At 43.6% G+C, this 24,320-nt stretch overlaps 1 protein-coding gene across 1 annotated transcript in view; it reads left to right on the top strand.

Annotated features, from left to right (window-relative positions):
- Positions 1–1,035: 1,035 nt before the first annotated feature.
- LOC126384229 (collagen alpha-1(XVI) chain-like) overlaps positions 1,036–24,320 on the top strand; it is a gene marked incomplete at its 3' end in the record, with an annotated part of 33,003 nt that continues 9,718 nt past the window's right edge. Inside the window, exons 1-4 of the mRNA XM_050035191.1 lie at positions 1,036–1,340; positions 7,831–7,945; positions 21,788–21,856; positions 21,947–22,064. Coding sequence (XP_049891148.1) covers positions 7,870–7,945; positions 21,788–21,856; positions 21,947–22,064 — 263 coding nt within the window. The remainder of the gene's footprint in view (positions 1,341–7,830; positions 7,946–21,787; positions 21,857–21,946; positions 22,065–24,320) is intronic.

The raw sequence follows: 24,320 nt of genomic DNA, 5'->3' as shown, positions 1-24,320 counted from the left end.
GAAACGTATATCTTTTTCCAACCTCTCCAGGTAACGAGTATCATTAATACACGACGTGCCCCAGGCACAACATTTAGCTCCAAATCCACAAAACCAGCTTGAAAATGAAGGAAATCTGAGTCAGTGGAGCACAGCTGTGTTGTTGGACCCTGGTCTGAGCCGGCCCGATGCTACATTATGATTGGCCAGTCTGCGTCCGGGGTCAATTCACCAAGTTGCTGTTGCCTTCTCTCTGATTATGCTGTTTTAACTTTATTATCTATCTCTGGGCTAGAGGCTGATGAGAAAGTGAAAGATAACAGTTTGGTAAGGAAGTTGACCTCTGAACAGAGGACAGAAATAAATATCTTGAAGATGCATGCAGTCCTCAGTACCTATTCAGCCACAGCAGAGGGGGGAGGCCCACATAAATCAAATGCCAAAGTGATATTTATTCGCCTCCTGAACTATTTACTTACTGACAATAAAGGTGGAATTTATGTGGCTATTAAGACGAGTGTTTCTGAATGGTCAGGGGCTGCAACCGAGGCCACTTTATGGATTGGATGCAATAAAACCCAGTGATAAAACAATATGGAAGCTGTGGACCTGACCGTCAATCAAAGGTAAGGATGATAAGCAAGTTCATTAATTTTAATGGAATAAATTCCTCTTAATAATGCAGCAGCCGTGCTGCCATTATCTATATTTCTTGTCTTAATACAGTGCTTTAACCCAGGCTGAATGGAAGTTTTCCTTACCCTCCAGTAAGCCATGAATCAAACAGTGAGAGGTGAGGGGGAGGATGAGGAGGGTGAGGGGGTAGAGGGTACAGGGAGGGTAGGGGCCTTGGTAGAGAGATTAGAGAGATGCCCCGGGCTCATTTCCCAGCTCTGTGGACAAGGTGATGTCACCACACATTTTACTGAGGGATCTCCCATAGAGGGAGGAAGGGAGAAAGAGAGGAGGAGAGAGGGGTGTTGTTGAAAGGAGACAGGAAGAGAGATAGGCAGGGGCAGGAGATAGAGAGTGAAGGAAAAAAAATAACCGAGAGGAGGAAAGGAAAGGGGGGAGTCGAGGAGGGATAGAGAGACTTGGGATTTGGATTGTGTGCATGAGAGAGAAAGAGGAGAGGAGAGGGGAGGGGAAAAGTTGGACACGGACAATCTTGCAGCAACTTTTTTTCTTCTTTCCTTTCTCTGTGGAGGAAGCCTCAAGAAAGAAAGTCAACGGGACAAAAGACACACTGGATTACATTTGAATTGCATTTGCATCGCCCTGCAGGATTCCCCTGGATACGTACAGGCGTTTATTTCCGGATTAATGTGGTCGCAAATTTGTGGATTTATCAATAGTTGAAGGTATGGCTTTTATAGATGTGTTGGCGATGCTTGAAGTGTGTGGAGGCTTTGTAAGTTTCAAAGAGACGTCGCAGTGACGGCAGTGAGGCTGTAGTTTGTGAAATGACTGCAGTGCAAGTTTATGCGAAACTTTTGCAGTGTTGCAAGACTCTGCAGGCGTTATTATTCAGCAGATGACCAAGTCACTATTCAGCACAATATACAGTGCAAGCCCCTGTGGGATTATCACTGTGATAATAAAGAAACATGTCTTGATTTTAGGAGATAAATTACAACTCTGATGCACTCACTTTGTCCCAGTGGAGATCATTAAAGGTAAAGCTGCATTGTATTCCTGACACATTGTTGTATTTCTTTATTGGATCTTGCAAAAAACTTTGAAACCACAACTTGTTGGTAGCTGCTGGCAAAAGTGATGCAGATTTTCCCTTCATATCTGAGCCTGCATATGACACATTATTACTGTAAACCCTCATGGCATGCATCCAAACCCCCTGTGGCACGGAAAAGCCTCAGAGCAGCCCCGTGTTTGGATCTGCTACATGCATATCATTCAGGCTCAGTAATGTCTGAGCCTTGCACTGATTTCAGATCAGTGTCCACAGTCTGAGTTCTTGCCTCTAACATGACCTGGGGGGGAAGTAAGTGCTGAGGAGGAATCTTGAAGTGGCATCTGTTTTCCTCATTACCCAGGCACCCCGTGTTTGCTGGTTTTGCATCCTGCCTGTGCACCCATCTTGAAAGTTTTCCCTTCAACATTGTTGCACTAGCCTGTTTAATTCACCAGAGTGCTGCCTCTTGAGAGGAAATCTGTTTTATTTTCCTGATGAGATGTGTCAGTCTCTCCAATATGTCTCCTCTTCACATTCAGTAAACAACGGATATCTTTTTTTCGTAGGGTCATATCAATGAAAAACAATCTTAAAAGCTTGGAAACTCTTGTAAGCTGCAGTATCTCCAGGGACACTTTTCCCGTGCGCTTACAGGTTCTACTCCTGCTTCCGACCCTGGGGAATATAGTCCTGTAAACATTACAAATTGGTGTCCTTGAATTTTACTACGCATTAAATGTTGCCCACTTAACCTGCTGCAGGCTGCACATGCAGTGTTTAGCTGTGGGCCTCGCACTATCTCTTTCATTTACTGCTTCCAGTTCCAGACTGTGCTGTGGGCCTGCAGCTGATTGTATCATCCACTTACTCTTTGCTTATTCAGGTCAGCAGTGAAGTGAACATTAAGCCATCAGAAATGGTCAGCATTCACCAGGTCATCCGCCTGCTGAAGGCTGACTCAACCATGCATAGTAGGCCAACCAGTATGGCATCAGAGTAGGCGTCACTCGACATAATTACTTCTGTATGAGGACCTCAAGTGCCCATGGCAGACGAACTTTGAGGCAGCCATGAGTAGAGGGAGGGTTGTATGTATTCAACACCACTTCCTTTTTCTTCGCAGTCTGTAACTATGCTGGCCTGTTTCTCATTCACAAATTTCCAAATAAACGCCCTGCACACAGCCCAGTATGTAAGACTAGTAATAACTTGCCTCAGTCTACCCTGAGTGTCACACAGCTTCAAATATTGCCTTTGCTAGTTTGCAAGTATCTATTGCTCCCGGTCAGTGAATATCTGGAGTGTCTATCAAAGCCTCAGGGCATCTTTTGTTACTTTCATTCATGCCGAGCTCCCCGTTGTAACAGGTCTGCAGTGCACTCTCAGGTTTGGCCTGAAGCACATCTGAAGCTCCGGGTGCCAGTGTTGCTGTGTTGTTATGTTCATGATGACATATCAGAATTATAGTAAAGAGAAGCTTCTGACTGTCAAAAACCTTCAACAGAAACGCTTCGATACTTCCTGTCTGGCAAAAAGAACTCCGGGCATGCCTGAAAAGATGGCAGCATATTGAGTGATGTCAACATCCATCTTCTTCTTATTGTTGCCATGCAAACAGCTTGGCTCTTTGGATAGTAATGTCGGCCTGTCGGTCCATCACTTTGCTCCAGACTGAGACTGTCTCAGCAACTGTTAGATGGATTGCCATGACATTTATTCTAGCTATTCATGTACCCCAAAGGATAAAGCCTCATGACTTTGGTGATCCCCTACCTTTTGCTATAGCACCACCAGCAGGTCAAAGTTCATACTTATTCTGTTAGATATCTCAACAGCTGCCTCTCGGATTGGCACAAAATATGGCCAAAACATTCATGGCTCCCAGAGCATGAGTCAGCTGACTTTGGTGATCCTCTGACTTTTCCTCTAGCATCATCATAAGGTTGACATTATAGTTGAGTAAAAACAACTATTGGTTTAATTGCCATGAAATTTGGAACAAAGACATATGTGACAGCCAGTGCTAAGTGTTACTGTAAACTTTGATGATCCCCTGACTGGAAACATCAGGTCAAAGCTCAGTTTGTCCACTACTCTGGTTTATGACCAAATACCCAGAAAACTATGACGTAGCCATCAGTGTCAGCTGTGTTAAGTGTAAATTAGTAAATGTCAACAGGCTAAAATGCTAAAATTAAGATTGTGAATATTGTAAACATTATGCCTGCTAAGCATTTTGTGCATCTGGCCGAAGCATCGCTGTGCTTAAAACTTTGATCATACTCCAGGATGGACATGGACATCAACAGCTCCAGACACTAGGGTTGGGTATCAGACTTTGTGGTTTTAAGAGTACTTGTCAAATTATGTTGAACTACTGAGTGCTTATTCACGCTAAATCAGTCGGTGCCAAATTCTAGTACCTGAAAACACAAAGCTTAGAATATAAAGAGAGTAAGACTATGTCACCTCTGCAGCTTGTTCAAGCTACAGTGAGTCATAGCAATGACTAGCCAAAAGCGGTGGCAAGTGTGATTACACTTTTTAAAATTTGACACTGACAGTGTTTACTCTGAGACACACACAACAGCATTCTTACTCTGTGCCCTTCTGAAAGACTGTGACAGGCTGAATGTTTTAAGGACAGGTTTGGGAGGGGAGAAGGAGATAGGGAGGCGGCTTATTTTGTCTGGTGTATGAAATGTTATAAATAAATGAACTGTGGCTGTACTTATGAAGGTACTAAACATGGAGGGTTCGTGGTCTGAACCAAGACGACAAATTTATCATTGCTACTGAATTCCAAGTACAGGTATCCTTTCAAATGTGAATGCAACCCACCCTATATTGGACATGCACGTGCACACACTTCTGGGGGCATGTGTACGTTTTCCACATGGGGCAACATGATGGCGACCTCCTGACAGCAAGAAGAAGCGCTCATTTGTTGGTTGTATTTGGTCAAACATCATAAGGAAGTGTGTGTGACCGCTTAACAAGAATAGGACCAAGGGTGAGAAAGACAATACCTACATACAGTTCAGGAAACAAGCGTCCAGTTTCCTTTTGTAGTGCATGTGCAGTCGGGGTGCTTATAGTATGGTCAGTTGGGTCACAAAGTTTGGTCTGCACATGGACATACCCAGAGGGATCTGCTCTGAACCTTGCGGACTTGGGTAGATGATGTAATTTCAGTTACACTCATGGCAACGTGGAAACCATGAAATCTCTTGACTGCAGATTTCTATTCTTCTTGTGGTCACAGGGCTGCAGACAGTCCAACAACCATTTCAGTTCTCTTTATGGATGCTTCTTTCTGCTTACTCCAATAGTCCATGATGTAACAATGGGCTTTGTCACAGTGTGTTAGCCAAAACTCATGAATATCTTTCTTCTTATGTGTCAGTCTGACATACTTTTTCTGTCTTTCTCATCACATCTTTGTATCTCTGCCCCCCCCTTGCCTTCTGTTGCACACATGTTATACTGTATATGTTATATATGTCAGTGCATGCATGCATGTCAAGCTGTCTACTGTTTTATGGCTGCATTCCTGTCAACTTTTAGTGGGCTTTCCTACACACTCTCTGCTGAGAGGACTTTCTCTGGAGGATCCAGTCAGGGTCATGACCCCACAGTCAGATCAGGACATTGTTTCCACTGGCCAGCACCTAAACCATTCTTGACTGTGTATGTGTTTGTTTGTGCGAGTTAGAGCAGGGTAGATTGGAAGCAGATACCCAGGGAGTGAGCCGTCCATCAATCTTATTGCTACAGAATGCTGGGAGAGACAGCTGGAAAAGCAGTGAACCCTCAAATATTACATGACTGACACATTTATGCAGGGTTCTCCAATTTAAACAGATGGAAAGGAGTCTAAATAGTGGGCTACTGGTTCACTGTTATTTAATCATCCGTGTCTGGGTGGCTAATAAGCAATTCTCTTGTCGGGCCATAGAGAGGACATGTTTCATTTAACTCTGTCAGAGTGTGTTCCTCCAAACAGGCTTGTGTTGGGGCTGTTGTTCCATCTGTAAGCGCTGGCAATGATGATGAAATGTGTGACAACAAAAATTGCTAAGCATTGAGCTCAAATTACCTCCATTGTTATAAAGGACAATACCAGTGCCTCTTTTGTCAGTGTATTCAAGCCATTAATAGTCTGGAACTCGTAGCTGAACTGGAAATAGGCAATAGGTCTGGACCTAGAACCAAAATGACCCCTAGAACTACTGAGCAGGTCTGTTTCTTTAAGGGAGACACATTTTTGTCGAAACAATACATCCATGCTGAAATGATAAGGCTTGTGTTGTGATTGTAGAGGTTGGTCACCACTTCTGTCCGCCAGGCTTTTAGCACTGGAAGACTTTCAGATCTGTCATTGTTTTCCTTCCTGTATTGGCTCCGTACTCAGTGACCCGATCACTCGCAGGCCTGCTTACTGGGCTCATGGCCAGCCCAGAGGCCAAGCCCAGTGGCCTAACCCCGTACTTCCTCTATCTGCTGTGGCCAGCCGGGTGGCCCGTGAAGCTGCAGATGGGAGTGCGGAGAGAGGAGGAGAAAGGGAGACATCCATAGCAACACATATTAGGAAGCCTATTAAATTGTTTTGGATTATGGCCAGATAATAACAGCAATGAGCTGTAACTTTCCCTCAGCCTGTGTTCTCTGGACTGTGATGCATTATGTATTATGTACTGTGTGAACTTTCTTATTATTGTGATCATGTGGCATGAAGCCTGTAATAATGGCTGCAGCTTTAGAGTGCTCAAACTCTCAGTCTAAGGCTTTGATTAACTGTCCAACCATCCAACTGCAGGGGAAAACTTTTTTTTAAATTCATTCTTATTGCTGTTTAGCTTGCAGCTACTTTTATATAAAGTCTCCATGTTGTCAGCAGTTGTACACACAAATCAATTGTGCCATAGCGTGATTAGACAGTGTCTTGCTAAGATCTTGCTCTTCTCATAAAATGGCAACCTGGCCTTTTAAAATGGAAGAAAACAGGGCAAGCAACCACACACTGAGTCAGCAGCTCCCAAAATTGAATGCAAAATTCACAATGTGGGGCATGTCAAGCTGTCCTTGTTATTTCAGAGCATAATTTGAAACGCTGTCCTCCACCACATTGTCCTGTTAGCAGCAAGCTGCGGGCAGTCAGGTCAGGCTAGATGGTATTCACACAGTGTCCTCCACCGGGCAGGAGCGCCACATTGTGTAGCCTCGGGGGAGCATGGGGTCATTTCTCCTGGCAGACGGGACAGGTGTGTGCACAGAGACACAGTCTGCTCGCCTGCCTGCCTTGAGGGCCCTGCTGTACCTGTAAACACTGCAGAGTTATAGGGTCCTCACACATGCTGAGGGCAAGTCCAGGTCAGCTGGGATGTGTTTATGTGAATCGGAGTGAGCACTGTTGGTGTGTTTATGTGCGTGCATTCTTGTGTGTGTGTTTATGAATAAAGTAAGAAGAGGGACTGTGGAGACCGAATGTAATGATTATTTAGACGTGGCACGTATTTTAATCTGTGCATGAATGTGTGTTTGTGTGTGTGCTTGTTGTTGGGCCACGTGGAAGCATCTGGTGTACACAACCATGGCTCCAGTGGAATAGTCTCCAGATGTGTTTGTGTGTTTTGGCCCCTCTGTGCGTTTGACTCTGGACCAACCAGCCTGCATGGAAATCATTTTGCTTTCATGTGCGCATTTTGCTTTGTTGTCTTGGTATTTGTTTGCAGGAGCATGTGTACATTCTTTCTGACTCGTAGAATTTTTTTCTGGATATGGTCGTGTGTGTGTGTGCACTCAAATGCACTCTATCAGACATATTCACATGTATGTGTGTGTGCTTGTGTGTAGCAGCTGCCCAGTCAAAGGCCAACCAGATGGACAGGATAATGACTATGATCAGACTTTATAGAGTTACACTCCTTAATGAGGGACATTCTGGTTAATTCATATGCCACTAACAAAGCCCGCATCATACCACATAATTAACACATCAACTGTGACTGACTCATAAATATACATCAACTTCTATTTAGGAGTCAAGCATAATGTGCAGCTGTCGGCACAGTGAGCAGGCTGGGTGGCACTGTGACTGAATGGAGGAAGGATTTGACTTTTTTGACTTTCTCTTTTTCTGTTTGTTCATCTATCAGCTGGTGGCTGGGGTGAGGTGTTTACGGAGGAGCGAAACCATGTGGCTTCTCTGCTCCTCTCTGACTCTGTTGGCCCTCAGCTTTGGATCATGTGACCTGCTGACATCAGAGCAAGGTGAGTTTCTCCTTCCCTGCTGGAGTTTCTTGAAAATTCATGTGGTGGTAATGCAGGATAAAAAATGTGAACTACAGAAGAAAGACTACATCTGAAAATGTAATATTCTTACCTTTTTTACCGAGTTTGTTTCGATCTCACAACCTCTTGACGTCAGTGGTTTGTTTGTGAATTGTGAATTTGTTTCTTCAGTTTTTCCTCTAATGATCTGAATTGAGCTGCCAGTTTCATTCAGCAACAGGCTCCGACAGCTCTGATGCAGATTCAACATGCTGAGTCAGCCGAAAGACTAAGCTAAACTAATTATAATCAGTTCATCCTTGATCCCAAGTGGACATTCGTGCCAGATTTGAAGAAATGCCCTTAAAGCCTTCTTAAGATATTATGTTCAAGACAGTGAGGTGGACATATGATCACAATGACCTCGGCCTTTGAACACCAAAATTGAATCATTCCATCTTTGAGTCCAAGTGGACGTTTGTGCCAAATTTGAAGGAGTTCCCTTAAGGTGTTCTTGAGATATCATGTTCACAAGAATGGATGGAAATCCGGGAAATAAGACGAGTTCAAAACCTAGTAAATGGCTTGACTGTGTATGAAACACTGAATTGACCAAAAAACAGCCAAAAAAGGCTGACAAGTGCCTACAGTGCGGGATACACCCCAAATGCTACGGCGAAAGACGATCACTGACGATCGTCGACTGCCCGTTGGCTTGGTCTGTCAGGGCCTTTAAAGCTTTCTAGATTAGCACCTTGGTGACCTTCAGAGGCGCTGGTTGGAGTCTCCACTGGTTATCTGGAAACCTAGTGGAGGTCTCTGCTCTGAGAATTAACCAGACACAAAGCCCTGTGTAAAACCACTGCTCATTTATACCTTCAGACAGAACCCAGGCAAGCTTTGTACCTCCTGGCTTTATGCTAACATAAGCCAACTAGCTGCCAGATGTAAGGCCATATTTCTGTATACATATCAGTGCAGTATCAATGTTCTCATCTAACTCTCAGTGAGAAAACAAATAAACTCATTTCCAAAAAATTGGACAAAACAAGAGTAAAAAATAAGATTTAATATAACATTAAGATGAACATTTATTCCAAATTGGATGTGAAGAAAATTCAATAACTGCCTGACATTAATAGCCACTGTTGAGCTCTTAAAAAAAACTGCCCACCATTGAATCTGTGGATAAAAATGTTGAACGGCAAAGGCCACAAAAATTACTAATTGCACTGAACCAACTGCTTCTCAGAACAGTCCTCGTTTCTTCATTTAAATGCTAAAAAGACAATAAAACCATTCAGCAACAGTTGTAACTGAGACAAATTTTCAATCTGAAGTTGTATGCTTGACCAACTCGTCACACTTTGGAACCCATCTGAGTTTGATGGAACTGTGTCCGTCTGTGTCTGAGCGTGCGTATGTGCCCCGAGTGTATGATGGGACCCAAGGCTGCAATGAAAATGGACTGTAATTACAGCTTATGTGCGTTTCGTGCTGGTGGCTGTTGGTGGCACGGTGGTCAAGCTGTGGCAAGGAGGCGCATGTGTTAACCATGTGTGGTTGTGCTCCTCTTCGTGAGCAATCAATCATTCTGAGTGTCTGTATACGTATATAGGAGAAATGTGAGTTAAGATTTTCAATGTCTATATGTGCATAAATGAAATTGTGAGCGTGTGTTAGAGTGAATGTGTTTCTGTTTGCATCCAGGTGTGTCTGCGCACGCGCGCGCGCGTGTGTGTGTGTGTGTGTGTGTGTGTGTGTGTGTAGAAGACACAAACAGACAACTAAGAAATCAAGAGGCAGAGCGGTGAATGGAATTCTATTTTATTGTCTCATTTTTTATTTATTTCGTTCCCAACTGTCGTACTCCCTCATCACACTGTCAGTGTGTTCTCAGGGGCCGGCTCTGTGATATCACTTGGGGGGCCAAGCAATTCTCCATACTGTAGCTCGTGGCGCTCTGGAGGGAGCTTTGTGGAGGAGGGAGGGTCCCCCTTGGGAGACCCTAGTCAGAGCTTTTCAGATGAGACTGAGTCAGCTTGCAGCTCTCCTGAGTCCTCGCCCCCAGTGGCTGGAAGAAAGTGCTTTCTCAAGTGCAGCTATAACACTTTGTCACAGCAAGCACCACACACACTCTCACATACACACATTCGTCTGACTCATCCAAATCTCTCCTTACTGGTAATTTGCTGACATTACAGCAGGAAAGCAGGTTTAAGTAAAACTAGTGTTGAGGAGTCGAGCTGGATGATTGCACTGCAGCTCTGCAATGTATAAGCCATAGAGACTAGTCCCCATAGCTGAATTAAATTGCTGAGATCCCCTGCCTTTAGTAAAGTGATGCTGATATGTTTTTTGTGCACCACAGACCATATGCAGTCTAAAGTAATAGATTTGTGTATTGATTTGTTTTGACTCAGTTTCCCTCCTCCTGTGTCGGAGCTAAGTTGTATGTTTTCTGATACCAGTGAATTGCAATAGTAATAAGCTCATTTGCACACAATCATAAGTGAGGGAGGACACGCAGCGAGCAGCAGAAGCAGACAATACATTACAGGGCCTGGCTAGTAGTACAGCTTGTTGCTTAGGTTAGGATGCAAATAATTAAAGTAAGTATATGCTGTATTTGCTTCTACACTGAAAATGGATGATATGCTGTAGCTCCTTAAAGTCCAATCTAATAAAAGTAGTTTGGAACAGGAAAAAGCCAATATCTTTGACCTTTGACCACCAAATCCTAATTAGATCACCCTTCAACCCAAGTGGACGTTTGTGCCAAATTTGAAGAAATTCCCTTAAGGCCTTCTTGAGATATCCCATTCACAAGAATGGGACAACTCAAGGTCACAGTAACCTTGACCTTCAACCACCAAAATTCAATCAGTTCATTGTTCAGTCCAAGTGGACATTTGTGCCAAATTTGAAGAAAAAGAATTAATCACTCAAGGTGCTCTTGAAATGTTGCCTTCATTAGAATGGGACAGATGGACAGAAAATCCAAAAACACAATTCCACCATCTTGTTGCCAGGCATAAAAACAAGACAAGGTCAAAACCTAGTATATGGGTAGACCATAGAGGGCATTTAATTTGAAATGAGGGCTTTTAATTTGAAACAGAAAGTAGCGGCATTCACCCAGTCACAGACTTCTGCGTAGACCCCCTGTTGATGTCCAGCAGGAAAATCCCTGTGTGTCCCCAGTCACAGCAGGGGGGTCTGCTTTCTCCCGAGCTGTACTCACTGAGCAGCTTCCTTCCCTTTTAACAAAACCTTCCCCTCTTGCGCTCCGGTCAGTGCCATGGGCTACTTTCGGAGCCAGGTTCTGACAATGTAAAACGTCCGATTTATCGTTCTACCTCTAAAAACAACATGAGAGGCCTTTTCACTCTTTTAAAGGATAGTTTTTATCTTAACGCCAGGGCCACACTGCCAACGAAGTGCTGCGAAGCGCAGCGCACCGAAATTCTGGCGCGAGCCTGTTCACATCAGACGTGCATTTCTCCACGCTGGTCGACAAGCGCTTCTGCTCCCAGCTGTTGTCTCCGTCACATTTGGGGCTGTTTTTCCATCATGTGTATCTCTTTCTGTTTGCGTGTGTGTGCCCCAACCCCCACCCCCTATAGCCGGCCCACTCTCTCTCTCTTTCTTGTGTGTGTGTGTGTGTGTGTGTTCATCTCTCTCACGCTCTGTTTAGATACCAATGACTAATATTATATACATCGCATTTGTCAAACGGGGTGTTTTATTTTGAAATTTGTTTTACTCTGAAAATTGACCGAATGCTGTTGTTGTTCCTTTGTTTGACTTCCTGCCCAGCTTGACACATTCGCTCGCAGCTCGCGCAGAAAATAGACCAGACGCCGAAATGATCGCTGCAGGGCCGGCGCGGCCAGTGTGGATGACACAATTGGTTAACATGGGCACCGAAAGGAAACTGGCTTCGCTTCGAGGCGCTTCGAGGCTATTCGCAGCACTTCTCCGTCCGGTGTGGCCCTGGCGTAATACAACACTCCCTTGCAGAATGTAAATTGAAAGAGTTATGAGTCACCGTAGTCAAGTCTCCTCCCCATAGTGGCAGTAAAGCACTAACTTCACAGAGCGACAGTAAAAATGGGGGCACAAAATCCATAGTCCTTGCTACGTGCAAAGAATGCATTAGGAATATAATGAGAGGCTCCGGGGTTGGCGAAATTGAGTGCATGTGGTATGTGAGTGCTTTTAAGAACTCGAACTAATAATTTTATATGATGTAATTGTAGTTGAAACAGGATGTTGTGGAGGGACATCGAACAAAGGCTTTAATGATTAAATGTTATGTTTCCTCTCACTGGGCTTGCACAGGTAGTGCCTGAACGTCACTGGCAAGAAATGAACTTGAGCAAAACACTTAAACTTGTAACTGCTTCGGGGTTGCTGCTTCATGAATGAACCTGTCCTGCAATGTCTCCACTCTCTGCGGAAAAAAAGTGCAGTGGGAGTTTCATCAGAAGTACATACAAGAAGCTTAATAGGCGTGCAATAACTTTTAAACACCATTAACTCGGTGAAGTAATATATACCGCACAGTGCATACAGATGACTGACAGGTGATGGACGTGTTTTCAGCTGACATATAAGCAACCAGTTTCCTTTTTAAGTATCTTTTCTCTGATGGTCTAATCCAGCCTCACTTACAGCACAAGCACACGGGTTGCCAGACATCAAGTCAAACAACACAATCTCCTCTGAGAAGCGTACAGACATCTGCATGTACAGTCTAAGTTTACTGCTGGGAAAAAAAGCTTGTAAATGTGTGTGTCATGAGTCCAGTCTGTGTGCTTATGCGAGCATTTTGTATGTGGGCCAGGGGCCTACAAAGGGGAAAATGAGTGAGCTCATCTTTTTAAAGTGCAGCGCTTTAAGTCTTTTCCACTCCTCTTTGCTGCAGTTTTATCTGTGGAAAAAAAAAAAACAAGAATGTTTTCTCTTGTCTGTCTCATTTGGCCGAGAGGGCAAGCGAGACAGACGCACTCACCCTCTGTCTCGATCCCTCCTTCTCTTTTATCATCGTCTCAGCTTGTCATCTTCCCCGCACTCTAACCTTACACAGGCTACACTGAATCATAGTATTGAGTCATCAACTACACCACCCAGCATGCCTCTCTTCTTCCCACGTGTTGCATGTGTTTAATAGCTCTGCGACTTGGAAGACTCTCCCTCTGAGTCTGACTTTCTGCTGATCAGCAGCCCAGTCCAATTATCTTGGAATACCACATTGTAAAGCACATTCAATAACTACCATAGCCTCTCTTATTACGAACCACACACCAAACACTCTGACACTGTGAGCACACTTGTGACCTCTTCTCCCTAATGAAAGCAGTCTGCCAAGTGTTTGCTGCTTCAGAAACAGAATTAAAACTCAGGAGCAGTTGGTTTCAGTAGACGCTGGCCACAACAAGGCACTGGTAGATAAGGCCATTGATTCTTAATTCTTCTGAAGGTTGTTAAATGTCTTCCAAGAAGCAAGAAAGGTCATACGTCACTTATTTTAGCTGGGATGTTGCAGTGGGCCAGCTAGACTTTTGTTCTTTGTTATACTAAATGGATGAGTGGTACAAGTTATATTGGAGTGCAGTCACTTCTTGTATAGGGATGCATTTACAAAAATCAAACGTTTGTCCTTGTCTGACACCTTTCTCTTGTACACCGTCCAAGTCAAGTGTAAGTCTGCATTCATCAAAAAGTAGTGGTTCATTTCCCTAAAGACCTCAAATGTCTTGATTTTTTTTTAATCTTTGGCAAGGTGGAGACTTGGGGGAACACTCACAGCAGTGTGCTGCGTGACTGCCAGTATAGTATCATTACCTGCTTTGGCAAGACTTAAACACAACCCCTCAAAGAGGAAGTGAACCCAGCCAACACCATCCAATCTCTTTAAGGCTACATGCAGCTGCTAGCAGGATCCTGGAGTGGCACTCGTACTATGTGCTAATTAGCTTGTCAACAAGCAAACACTTTCCTTTGATCACAGCTTGAGAGGAAATGGGGTTCAAGTTCCGCAGTATGTCCTCTGCCAAACTGTCAAGTGCCTGGGTATGCAACAGTCCACTAAAATATCATCCATCCTCTGAGTTATTTAGGCATAGCTTGTTTATCCCATGAGTGTGGGCAGAAGTCTTACACTCCCACTAATGTAAATGCAGCGTTTAACTTGATTCACAGCTTTAAATGTGGTATCAAATGTTTTAAAGTGTTTACAAATGTGATTTACCCATATGCAAATAAAATCTCAGCCTCTTAGGGTGTTGTAACATCAGTTATGCTCTGTCAGCTTTGTGTCTCTTTCACACATGCATTCAAAAAGCTTTCATTTATGTAGTGAGCTCTTTAGTTTCTGATGTTGTCCCTACACTTGCAGATGACAAAGTAGTTCATTTCCTGAGCAAACTGTTTCCACGTTAAAGCTGCAGTAATCAATATTTTTTTGTATTAACAGTGGATTAAGTTTGGCAATGTATAAAGTGAACAGGGTCATTAATAGTGACAAATCTAACTGCATTTCCTCTCAGCTCTACAGAACATTAAGCATCTTTCAGCTCATAGTTTTGGTTACAGACATGGATGTATAAAGGGAACTGGATACAGCTTTGGAGGCAGGACCTCGTTTATTGATATAAAAGTTGCTCAGTGGCACATGAAGCCAAAAATATTCAACTGCCAAGTATAAAATTACCTGGATGATTAGCAACCTTCCACATCATTCAGCCCAAAGAGCAGGCACACGAGAGACTTCCGCTGGCCAAGCTGGGTATTTCCGGTGTAGTGCTTTGTTTACTTGAATAGGGATAAAATAATTTAACTGTGAAGCTCTTCTAGACTTTCCAAATTGATCAATTCCTGACAGTGAAAGGAGTCATTTTGCAGGGGTTGTGACGCCCAAAAAAATGTATCCACTGATTTATAGATGTCTGTTTCACAACGTAGGTCTACGTGAAAAAGTTTTTTGGAGGCCAATGGCATCATGTGAAGGGCATGGAAGGTAAATTGCCATTGTTTGGCCACTACGGAAAAGGGCTTCAAAGCCTAGCACACTTCATAGGGAACTGGTTACATGGCCTGCAAGTTTACTGTTTTGACTCATCAGTCTAGCTTTAGCTTTCCTGTAGCTGTAGCTGAAGCTGTAGCAGGCAGTTTTCAACAGTGACAATGACAACCGTGACTCCATCCTTGGCTATCATCCATGTTTTCTTTTTCTTGGCAGTTGCTACCCGGTGAGTGTTGTTGTCCCTCTGTCCAGCTGGTGCATCTCGCTTACGTTTTTCCACCCACTGAGTTTTTGCATGTGGATTGGAGACGCATTTGCATTTACACTTGTGTCCAGTGTGGTCACAATGTGTCCCTGACCACCTTCAGAAGTGGTGTGGCAGATCGGATAACAATCCGTCCTCAATGCGTGTCGAGTGTATTAACACCTGTACTTTCATGTGGTCAAGAGCAATCCGATCACAAAAAAATGCATGTCAATGCACGGTGTAAAGGGGGTATAAGATGCGTTGTGACTCGCTGTTTTCAACTCGCTGTTTTCCACTCGCTGTTTTCTCTCTGTTTGGACTTTGGGGTGAAGGGTAGGGCACAAGGGCTGGGAAGGGTTGCACTTGATTTACAAAATAAAAGACAAAAGGGGCAACACTGATAGACTCGTCATGTGACACAAATTGTTTTATATTAATTGTTTTGTTTTGAAAATTAAGGGAACCCATAATTGTCATTGAAAATAAAATCCGATTAATTGTCCAGCCCTAATATGCGAGAAATGTGAAAGGCTCGTCTTTCCTCTGACATGGCTTGGCTGTTCAGGTACTTCTGAGCAGTCATGACACCAACAAAGAGGAAATTATTGAACCTGGAGCCGGGCGTAGTGGCCATAGTAGTGGCCATAGTAGTGGCCATAGTAGTGGCCATAGCGTTCCGCCGTATTCCTGTCTGTGACCCCCGTTCAACCCACAACCGGCAGGATTCGCCTTTCGTTTCTGCTGCTGGTTGAAATCTGTACTCACACAGCGTGCTCCTGAATGGTTTCTTTTGCTTGCACAAAACTATTTTTAGTCGCAAATGCGAGTAAAATGCTTGCACTACAAGTAAAAAGAAATAAATAATAACATTCACTGCTTGAAGATACTCAATAGCTCAGCTAATACCTGAAATGTCACTGGAAAACAAACCACTGCAGCAGCATGTTGAGTGCCAGGTGGCCAGCGCGTGCCATTATTGGACGGCAAATGGACACTCACCCTCTTACGATTGGACTTTGAACTTATCCCGCAGTAGTGGTACCGCGAGGTACCGAAGTTCTTAAAAGTACATTATGGTATCATATGTACCGTTGTGTTTTAGTACCGCGGTCTACCGTTGGTACCAGTATACCGTGCAACACTAATTGGCAGAGGCATCGGCTACCAGCGATCACTCTGAACATCGTTGTTTCCAAAGATCACCACCTAACAGCACCACCCTACTTCAACGGTTTCAATCTACTGCACAGCGAAGTTGCTGAAAGATGTTGAGCTGATTAAGCAAGCTTAAATACAAGCTGATGAAAGTTGAGTAAAGTCATACAATGTTGAGCATGAGCTTGATAAGATGATTCTTAGATGTCCTAAAATGGCCACTGGTAGATAAGACAGTCTTCAGGGTAAAAACCACCTAACATAACTAAACATCTTCACTTCCTTCCTCTCTGCTCTCCTGTGTTCATTCTTCCTCCACTCTCCAACATTCTCCTCTCTTCTGTTGCTTGACTTTTCATTGTTCTGCCCGCTTGCCTCTAGCCAGGATTACTCCTGACAAAGCCTTCATCTTGATTCTGTCTGATGGAAATGGAGCTGTGAAGAAAAACAAAAAAGAAAAGACAGGAAAGAAAGGTAGATATCTTGACTTCAAAAAAAACCTGAGATAGGAGATGTGAAGATAAGCTCTCGGTGTATGTGTGTGAATATGCGTGTCTTTTTTGTAAGGCAGCAGAGTCTTTGTGGGGCTGCAGAGAGTGCTGAGTCAGCAGATGAGGTTTCAGGATGGACCAGTCAAGTTATAAATACAGCGTTTGTGATTGTGTATGTGGGAGAGGAAGAGGGTGAAAAAAACGATGTAATAAATTGTGAGCGTCAGAGGACTGCTTGATACTTCCTGTACTTTCCACTGTATCTGTTACTTTGTTCAGAAGTCACATTCAATTCATACATTTCCTTTGACTTTTTCATCTTAAGTTTCCCTCAGCTTACAACAACATCACGGTCTGACATCTCTCTCCTACACCTTGATTTGTACTCGCAGACAGTGATATGTAAAAATGACACACTGTGCAGGCATACAGGCTGAAACGGGCTGTGCTTTCAAACAGCCTTTTGTGTTCTGAAACCAAGATGAGCACAAGCTGCAGGGTGTCACTTGATGAACTTGATAAAAGGTGATGAAGCGCAGAATGTGATTTAATTCTTTCGTGAGCCGGCCTCCGTGAAATTAAATTCCTAACTCTTAATTAAAGTCAGTTGGATGTTATTATTTAAGTAATTATATTAGGCTCTTTCCCCTTGTTTTGATGAGACTTCCAGTCTGTTAAATTGTGGTTGGAAACACAGACAGTGTGTTGCTTTTGCATGCTGCAAGGCGACTCTCCATGCAGCTCACCCGTTGTTTCATCAAAAAGACGTTCTCAACAACTCAATCCATAAAGCTAGGAGACACAAAAACATTACGTTTGTTTGAAGTGCATTATTATACCCAGTGTCTAAGAAAGAAAGCTTTTTCTTTTGTCTTCTCAATCATAGCAACAATAGATAGCAACCTTTAAGCAAATCCTACACCTGGATTAGCACCTGATCTTTAGTTTATGCTTCTGCATACACAATTGACTGTTAGTTAAGCCCCATCAGCCCCAGACACTGCTGCTATGCCTTTCTATTCTCGCAACAGTGACGTATATACCACTCAAAATTTGCAGTCATTTTTGAAACGGCTCTTTACACAGAGGTAAACGGAAGTATCATTCTGATTTCTAGCTGACAATCATAGATTTTATCAGCCGAAACAGACTCCCGGAAGTGTGCTGGGCTCTGAAGCCAATTTTTGTAGTTGCCAAACAGTGGAATTACAACTTCTGGGTTTGTCAAATGCTGCCATTGGGCCCAAAAAGACTTCCTCCGTAAGACTTACACTGTGACAGAGACGCCTATAAATCAACAACCCCCACAAAATGACTTGTTTCAATACTGGGAATTGATCCATTGGGTCTGATAACATTCAGCCTGGAGCATTATTCAATAATTTTATCCCTATTCAAGCCAGCAGAGCGCTAAACGGCAAGTTAGCTGCTTGGCCAGCAGACCTTAGCCACTCAGCTCATGACAGTCTGTTGTGCACTTGCTCTATGGGCCCAGCGATGCAGAAGATCCAGCTAATTACCTGGGAAGTTGAACTTATTGGGCTCTGTCCCAGGCAAAAATTGTATGTGAGGCCCACGTGGGTTAGCCTGGAAATCCAGACCCAAATCTAGAAAGACTTAGGGTCTGGCTATGAGTAATGCAAATGGCCCAACTCGAGGGGCGGCACCAAGCATGCATTTGAAAATATCACTGCACGCAATTGGATAACACTACGACCAATCAGAACAATACACGGGGTGACGTATCCAGAGCTTAGCTACCAGCGGAGCTAACTGGTAGATTAGACTCTTGCCGTATCCGGTCGGCAAAAAACCTTCTCGCAAAGGAAGGATTCGAGCGCCGTCTTCTGTTCCTCTTTTAGAGAAAAAGCCAAGTCTAACTCGTTCATTGTAGCGGCCAAAGCCATTTCAAACAACTGGTGTTCATCCGTAGCTTTCTTGCAATATATACTGACTGATTCTGGACTTCATCGTCGCAGTGCTGTCTGTCATCTGTTTAGCTCGCCTCTGGCCCGCCTATATCAGATACACCGATGTGATTGGTGCAGGTCGGCTCCAAGGGCATGGGTAATGAGCATCATTACTGAGAGATTGCCAGAGTGACTCAATGAGCAAATTCAAATTGTGCTCTAGCGAGAACTCTGGATTTCCAGGGTACACGTTGGTTGTAAATGGGCTGAAAAATGGGCCCGACATGGGACTGTCCATGGGTTCCATATTGCCAATTGCCTACATGGATGATTTACCCAGGTGGACCCCACATGGGTCATGCTATGGCCACCTGGATACCAAGTGGGTATGGGCCCAAAATGGGCATCTTATTTGGGGCCCACTTGGGTAAACCTACCTATGTTGGCAATTGGCATGGGGGCAATATGGAACCTGTGGACAGTCCAATATAGCCCACATTCTTCAGCCCATTTACTACACATATGGGCAACAAATGTTTGCTGGGGTGTGAGCTTGAGCAGCTTTCACAGGAATGAATGTGACCCTACCTCCAATGCTGTATCCAATTCATCCATGGGCTGAAATGGGCTGGCATAAGTGAAGGCCAACACTGAAACTCATTTGGACAAAAACACTATCTCTAGGCCAATCATTCCAGCTGTTTTGTTTAAAAACTGGCAGGGTCTTAATTATGCACATGGGAGCTACATATATTATGTAGCCTGCTGCTAAAAGACTGAGGCTAAAGCTGCAGCTTGCCTACTAACTAATGCTGGGGGTCAAACTCATTAGTTCATGAGTCAGACACAGCCCAGTCTGATCTCATGAGAGCTGGACTTGTTGAACCATTGCATGAGAACCTCTAAATAACACCTCTGAATGTGTCCCTTTCTTTGAGTGTAAAATTAGCCTTCAAGTGCATTCTGAAAATGTTCATTCATTAAAAAAAAGAGATGATGAACAGCCTGTAACAAGAAAAGTCGGTGCAGTTTCGGCAATATGACTCAATTTCTCCACATTAAGTCAGTCTACTACTCACTGCCATTACATGTGCATTTTTTGCAGTTTATCTTAGTTCTTACACTTTAACTTAGGGTGCTTTCACAACTGTAGTTCAGATCATTTGGTCCGAACCAGAGGGGAAAAATGATACATTGCTGGATTTTAGCTCTGGTTTGGTTCCTGTTCACTCTGATTTTTTGCAAACGAACCACGAGGAGTAAACATGAAGCTCTACCGACTGACAGGTAACTCTTTGATTGGACAGTTTGTCGTACTGCATCATCAGGGTCCACGTGGGGAAATCAAATTCCAGTGACAGACCTTTATTCAGCAGCACTTTAATGCTTCTAAAGTGTTTATATTTATGTTCTTTGGTGTCACAAACAGCTCATAGAGAAATAACTGATCATAAGCATTATAAGTAGGCTATTATTAGGCTGTAGATCAATCGCATGTCACGAGTAATGACTAACAGAGACAGGATGAAAAGAGGCGTCTTGTACAGTAATGATTCCCGGCTTAATACTGTGGGATCACTGTCACACACTTTTTAATGGACTTAAAGAACAGACACAGAGTTGGATACAATGATGGCAGTTTTAACAGCTTTTTAACCAGGGAAAATACCCACACAGACATGCATATGTGTTACCATGGTTACATGTATGCATTAGCATTAATGGGTTATGGGATATACATGGCCTTTATCAGGATCAATTATGAGATCGTGGACAGGTTTAGGATCAGCAGATGGATTTATTATTGGTTTAGCTGTTGAATACTAAAATCACATATCTGCTGTCGTATGATCCTGTGGTTGGTTTGTTTTCTTTCACACCGCAAACAAACCACACCAGAGTCCGTTTGGAAGCGAACTGAGACCCACCTTTTCGAGCGGTCTCGGTTTGGTTGTTTGATCTGCACAAGGGTTGGGCTGACAGTTTTCACAGCAGCCCACATGACCTGTACTAACACACACGGACTTGAGTTTAACCGAATCAAACAGTTTAGGTGTGAAAGCACACTTATATGTTTTTATGTTGGAAAGTTGATAAAAAAAGACACCACCCTTCACACTCTTCAGATCCAGAGAATTGCTCTCATTTGGTCCGCAAGAATTTGAGACGTGTGCACGAGGCAGCACTGAATGAGGCTTAATTAAAATATCTAACCTTCAGCTCTGGCATAAGGCACGGTGATTTAGAATATTACTGAGAGCAACACAGCTCAGAGAAAATCATTAGGTTTTATTTTTGGTTAATGCAGGGCACCACCTGTTTCTAAATTCTCTGCGGTCATAGCTAAAAAAACCACACACTTCTGGAAAAACTGCACCCTGTAGAGCGTCTTGCTCGGGACCTTGGTCCTTGGCCCCAAAGAGATCAATTAACTGTGGATCACTGTGATTCACAGGGTCCACGTCTACCTGTACAAGCCCAGTTTTTCTACACATCACACATCTGCCCTCTGTAGCGAGGCAGGCCGCTCTGACAGGCAACACTTTTCTCTGTAACCTCCCCTGACAGGGTGAGAACATATCCATCAAACGGAAGCTACTGTGACAGACAAGCTTGGTGCGAGACAACCTGTCAGACTGGGCTGTGTTCCTCTCTGCACGGCTTTGCCCCTATTTCATCTCCCTTTCTGTGTTTTACACACCTTTTCTGAGTCTCTTTCACCCCCACTAACTCCCCTGTACTTCTCTTTCTTCCAGATCAATATTTCTGTTACTCTCAAATGTATGTATGTTTGCAGTAGCTTGGTCTCTCTCACATCGAACTCTGCCAATTTCACCCAGCAGTAAGCGTGAAAGGTTACATTTGAAATAACCTCTCCAAGGACTGATGGGCTCTTGACATTTCATGAACACTTGAATTATCGTACATCTTGGGGTTTCTGCCATCCACACACGCACTTTTTGACTTTCTTTCCTTGCCTAACCCCCTCTGTGTCGTATATCTCCGCAGAAGAACAGTGCCCGTCCTTACAAGTGGATGAGTGGAAGTTTCCTCAGGCATCCAGGCACAATATCACAGGTGAAAAGACAAGCTCAAAATACGCAGTCACATATCTTTCAGTGTGTTGTATATAGTATGTGGGTGCTCATGAGTGCCATTTGTTGTCAGGTTTTAATCTAGTGAGGCGATTTTCCCTGCTCAAGAGTAAAGATGTCAAGAAGATCCGCAACCCACGAGGACCCGTCATCCTCCGCCTGGGCAAGACTGCACTCCTACGCCCAACCGAGTAAGTTTACAGTCCATGCCTCTCTGCTGCCACTTGCTCTTTCCCCAGCAACCTACAGACAAACACATCTCGCACAAGCACATTGTGTACAGCTTTAGGTGATAGAGAATGTATTACAGGATGTGAAATAAAGTGCATTTTCTGCCGGATTTTCATTCTTTCTGTAGGCCTATGTTGACAGGCTCTCTCTTTTCATGCCATGTCTGAACAAAGAGAAAGGCAGAGAGGCTGAACACCCTACGGCTAAGCAGCCTCTGAACCCTCGCTCGGCATGTCAGCGCTGTCCAATGACTGTTGTGTAAAAAGCAGACGCTTGGCAAACCATGCACCACGGGTCAATGTCTGATTGCATTTCCAGAAATACCACTTCATTTCCCTCACCACTGACACTGGCTTGTAAAACTGAAGTCTTACAGCCTTGTGGTTTTCCGGTTGTGACCGCATACACTTATTGTAACTAATTTTCACATGAAATGTCTGATTTATTTGCTCAAGCACAAACTATAAGAGTGGTGCCTTAATTAACAGGTGTGATGCAGTTGCCAGTAAAAAAAAATGAAGAAAAAAAAAAGTTACAAGGATATGAATTTAATGGCTGCATTTTAGAGCCTGAGCTTGTTCCTGACTTGTTTCTGGGCGATGAGACCTGCAGCCATAAACTCCAACAGAGCACGGCTTCCTTGCACAACATGATTTTGTAGCTTGACATGGTGTAATTATGCTTTCCTGGGTTTTCATGTTGTTATTACACAGTAGTTGGGTGTAGATTGTGTTTGGAATTGCGTGACAAGTGCTTATTAGGGTTATGTGCTGGCTGTTTTTCAGACCTTTTTTTTTTTTTTTTTTTTTTTCTCAGTTCTTGCGAATTATAGCTGGTTTTCAGATGGCTGAGCTCCTTTCTACCCACCGATAAAGCATTTTTTTTTCACAACTTGCCAATTGGGTCAGCCCAGAGTATTTTATCACTCTGTCCAGCACTGTGAGCTCCACTTGCTTGAAGGCCCGATAAATCTGTCTACAAAACACTCGTTTTTGGTAGAGACATTTTGTTCTAAAAGTGTCACATATATTATTTGTCACAGGCTTAGGGTGTACTTGTCCTTAGGAAAAGAGGGGGAGAAACACTAAAAAACTGTCACTTCTCAGGAAATCAGCATCTTTGGAGCCAAAGAGGAAAATCCAAGATGTTTTTGTTTTGCCTCTAACCATACAGCGGGAGGCTGGAAACACCGTACTCTCTCTTCTCTGCTGCTGGTTTGGGATTTTGTTATGGTGCAGGATTTATTGAAATGTTGATGCCAACGAGAGCTCTGAAGCCTGTCAGTTTTGCCGGTGAAGAGTGCTACCTGGGTGACTTCTTTCTAACTGAGACAGAGAACAATCAATGTTAATCACATCAGCCTTGCCTGTCGGCTGTCTGTCATTGTGCTTCACTCTATACATACAACTCACTGTCTTCTATACATGTTTCTTAAAATGACTAAACAAAATGAGAGCTTTTCTTGCATTTGCCTTTTCTCTTTTGCCCCCTTGCCCCACAGAAAAGCAGATTAAAATCAGAGAGGACTGTCTGTCTGCATCAGTTAGTCATAATGGTTTTTTTTTTTTATTAATTTGTTTTTATTTTTTTAAAACTTTTGCCTGCTTAAATGGTAGTATGCAGGAGGGTTTCGCGCATTTGGAAAAGAAGAGTGGAGGCGGAGAACAGATGGGCGATGGAGAGGTGAAGTGAGGGAACACGAAGGTTCAAGGTTTAAATCAAGGCAATAAGTGAATACATCAGAACAAACCCTCGGGCTTGTTCCATGGCTTTTCCTCTCAGTAGCAGTATGAGTGTGTGTATGCTCAGTATGTATGCATGTATGCACTGCAGATGTGTGGTGAGTCTGGTCTCACTCCCAGGGAGTCATAAAATGCCACTAAGGTAGTAGCCCTCAGGGTCGGATACGGACTTACAATGCACCCTTTAGCATCTGTTTAAGATGTACTGGATTTTCAGCCCACTACGTTTTAAACTCATCCACATCAGTGTTAGATGTTAAAAGCTACGGACATAGCATAAAGAGTGACAAAGTCAGCTTAGGGCAGGTGGGAGGGGAGGGGAGGTGGAGGGATCAAACAAGCACAGGACTTTGACCCAGGAGACCAGTATTTGTGTCCTGTGTGAGACTTGATATCAGTATTTTTTTTACTTCAGTCACTAGTCATGTGAGTTGTCTGACATGACTAACCAACCCTTTCTCATCCCAATTTGTC

This window comes from Epinephelus moara, chromosome 22 (assembly GCF_006386435.1).
Source record: "Epinephelus moara isolate mb chromosome 22, YSFRI_EMoa_1.0, whole genome shotgun sequence".
NCBI lineage: Eukaryota > Metazoa > Chordata > Actinopteri > Perciformes > Serranidae > Epinephelus > Epinephelus moara.
The sequence above is the reverse complement of the archived record's forward strand: the minus strand, read 5'-3'. Positions and strand labels throughout refer to the sequence as shown.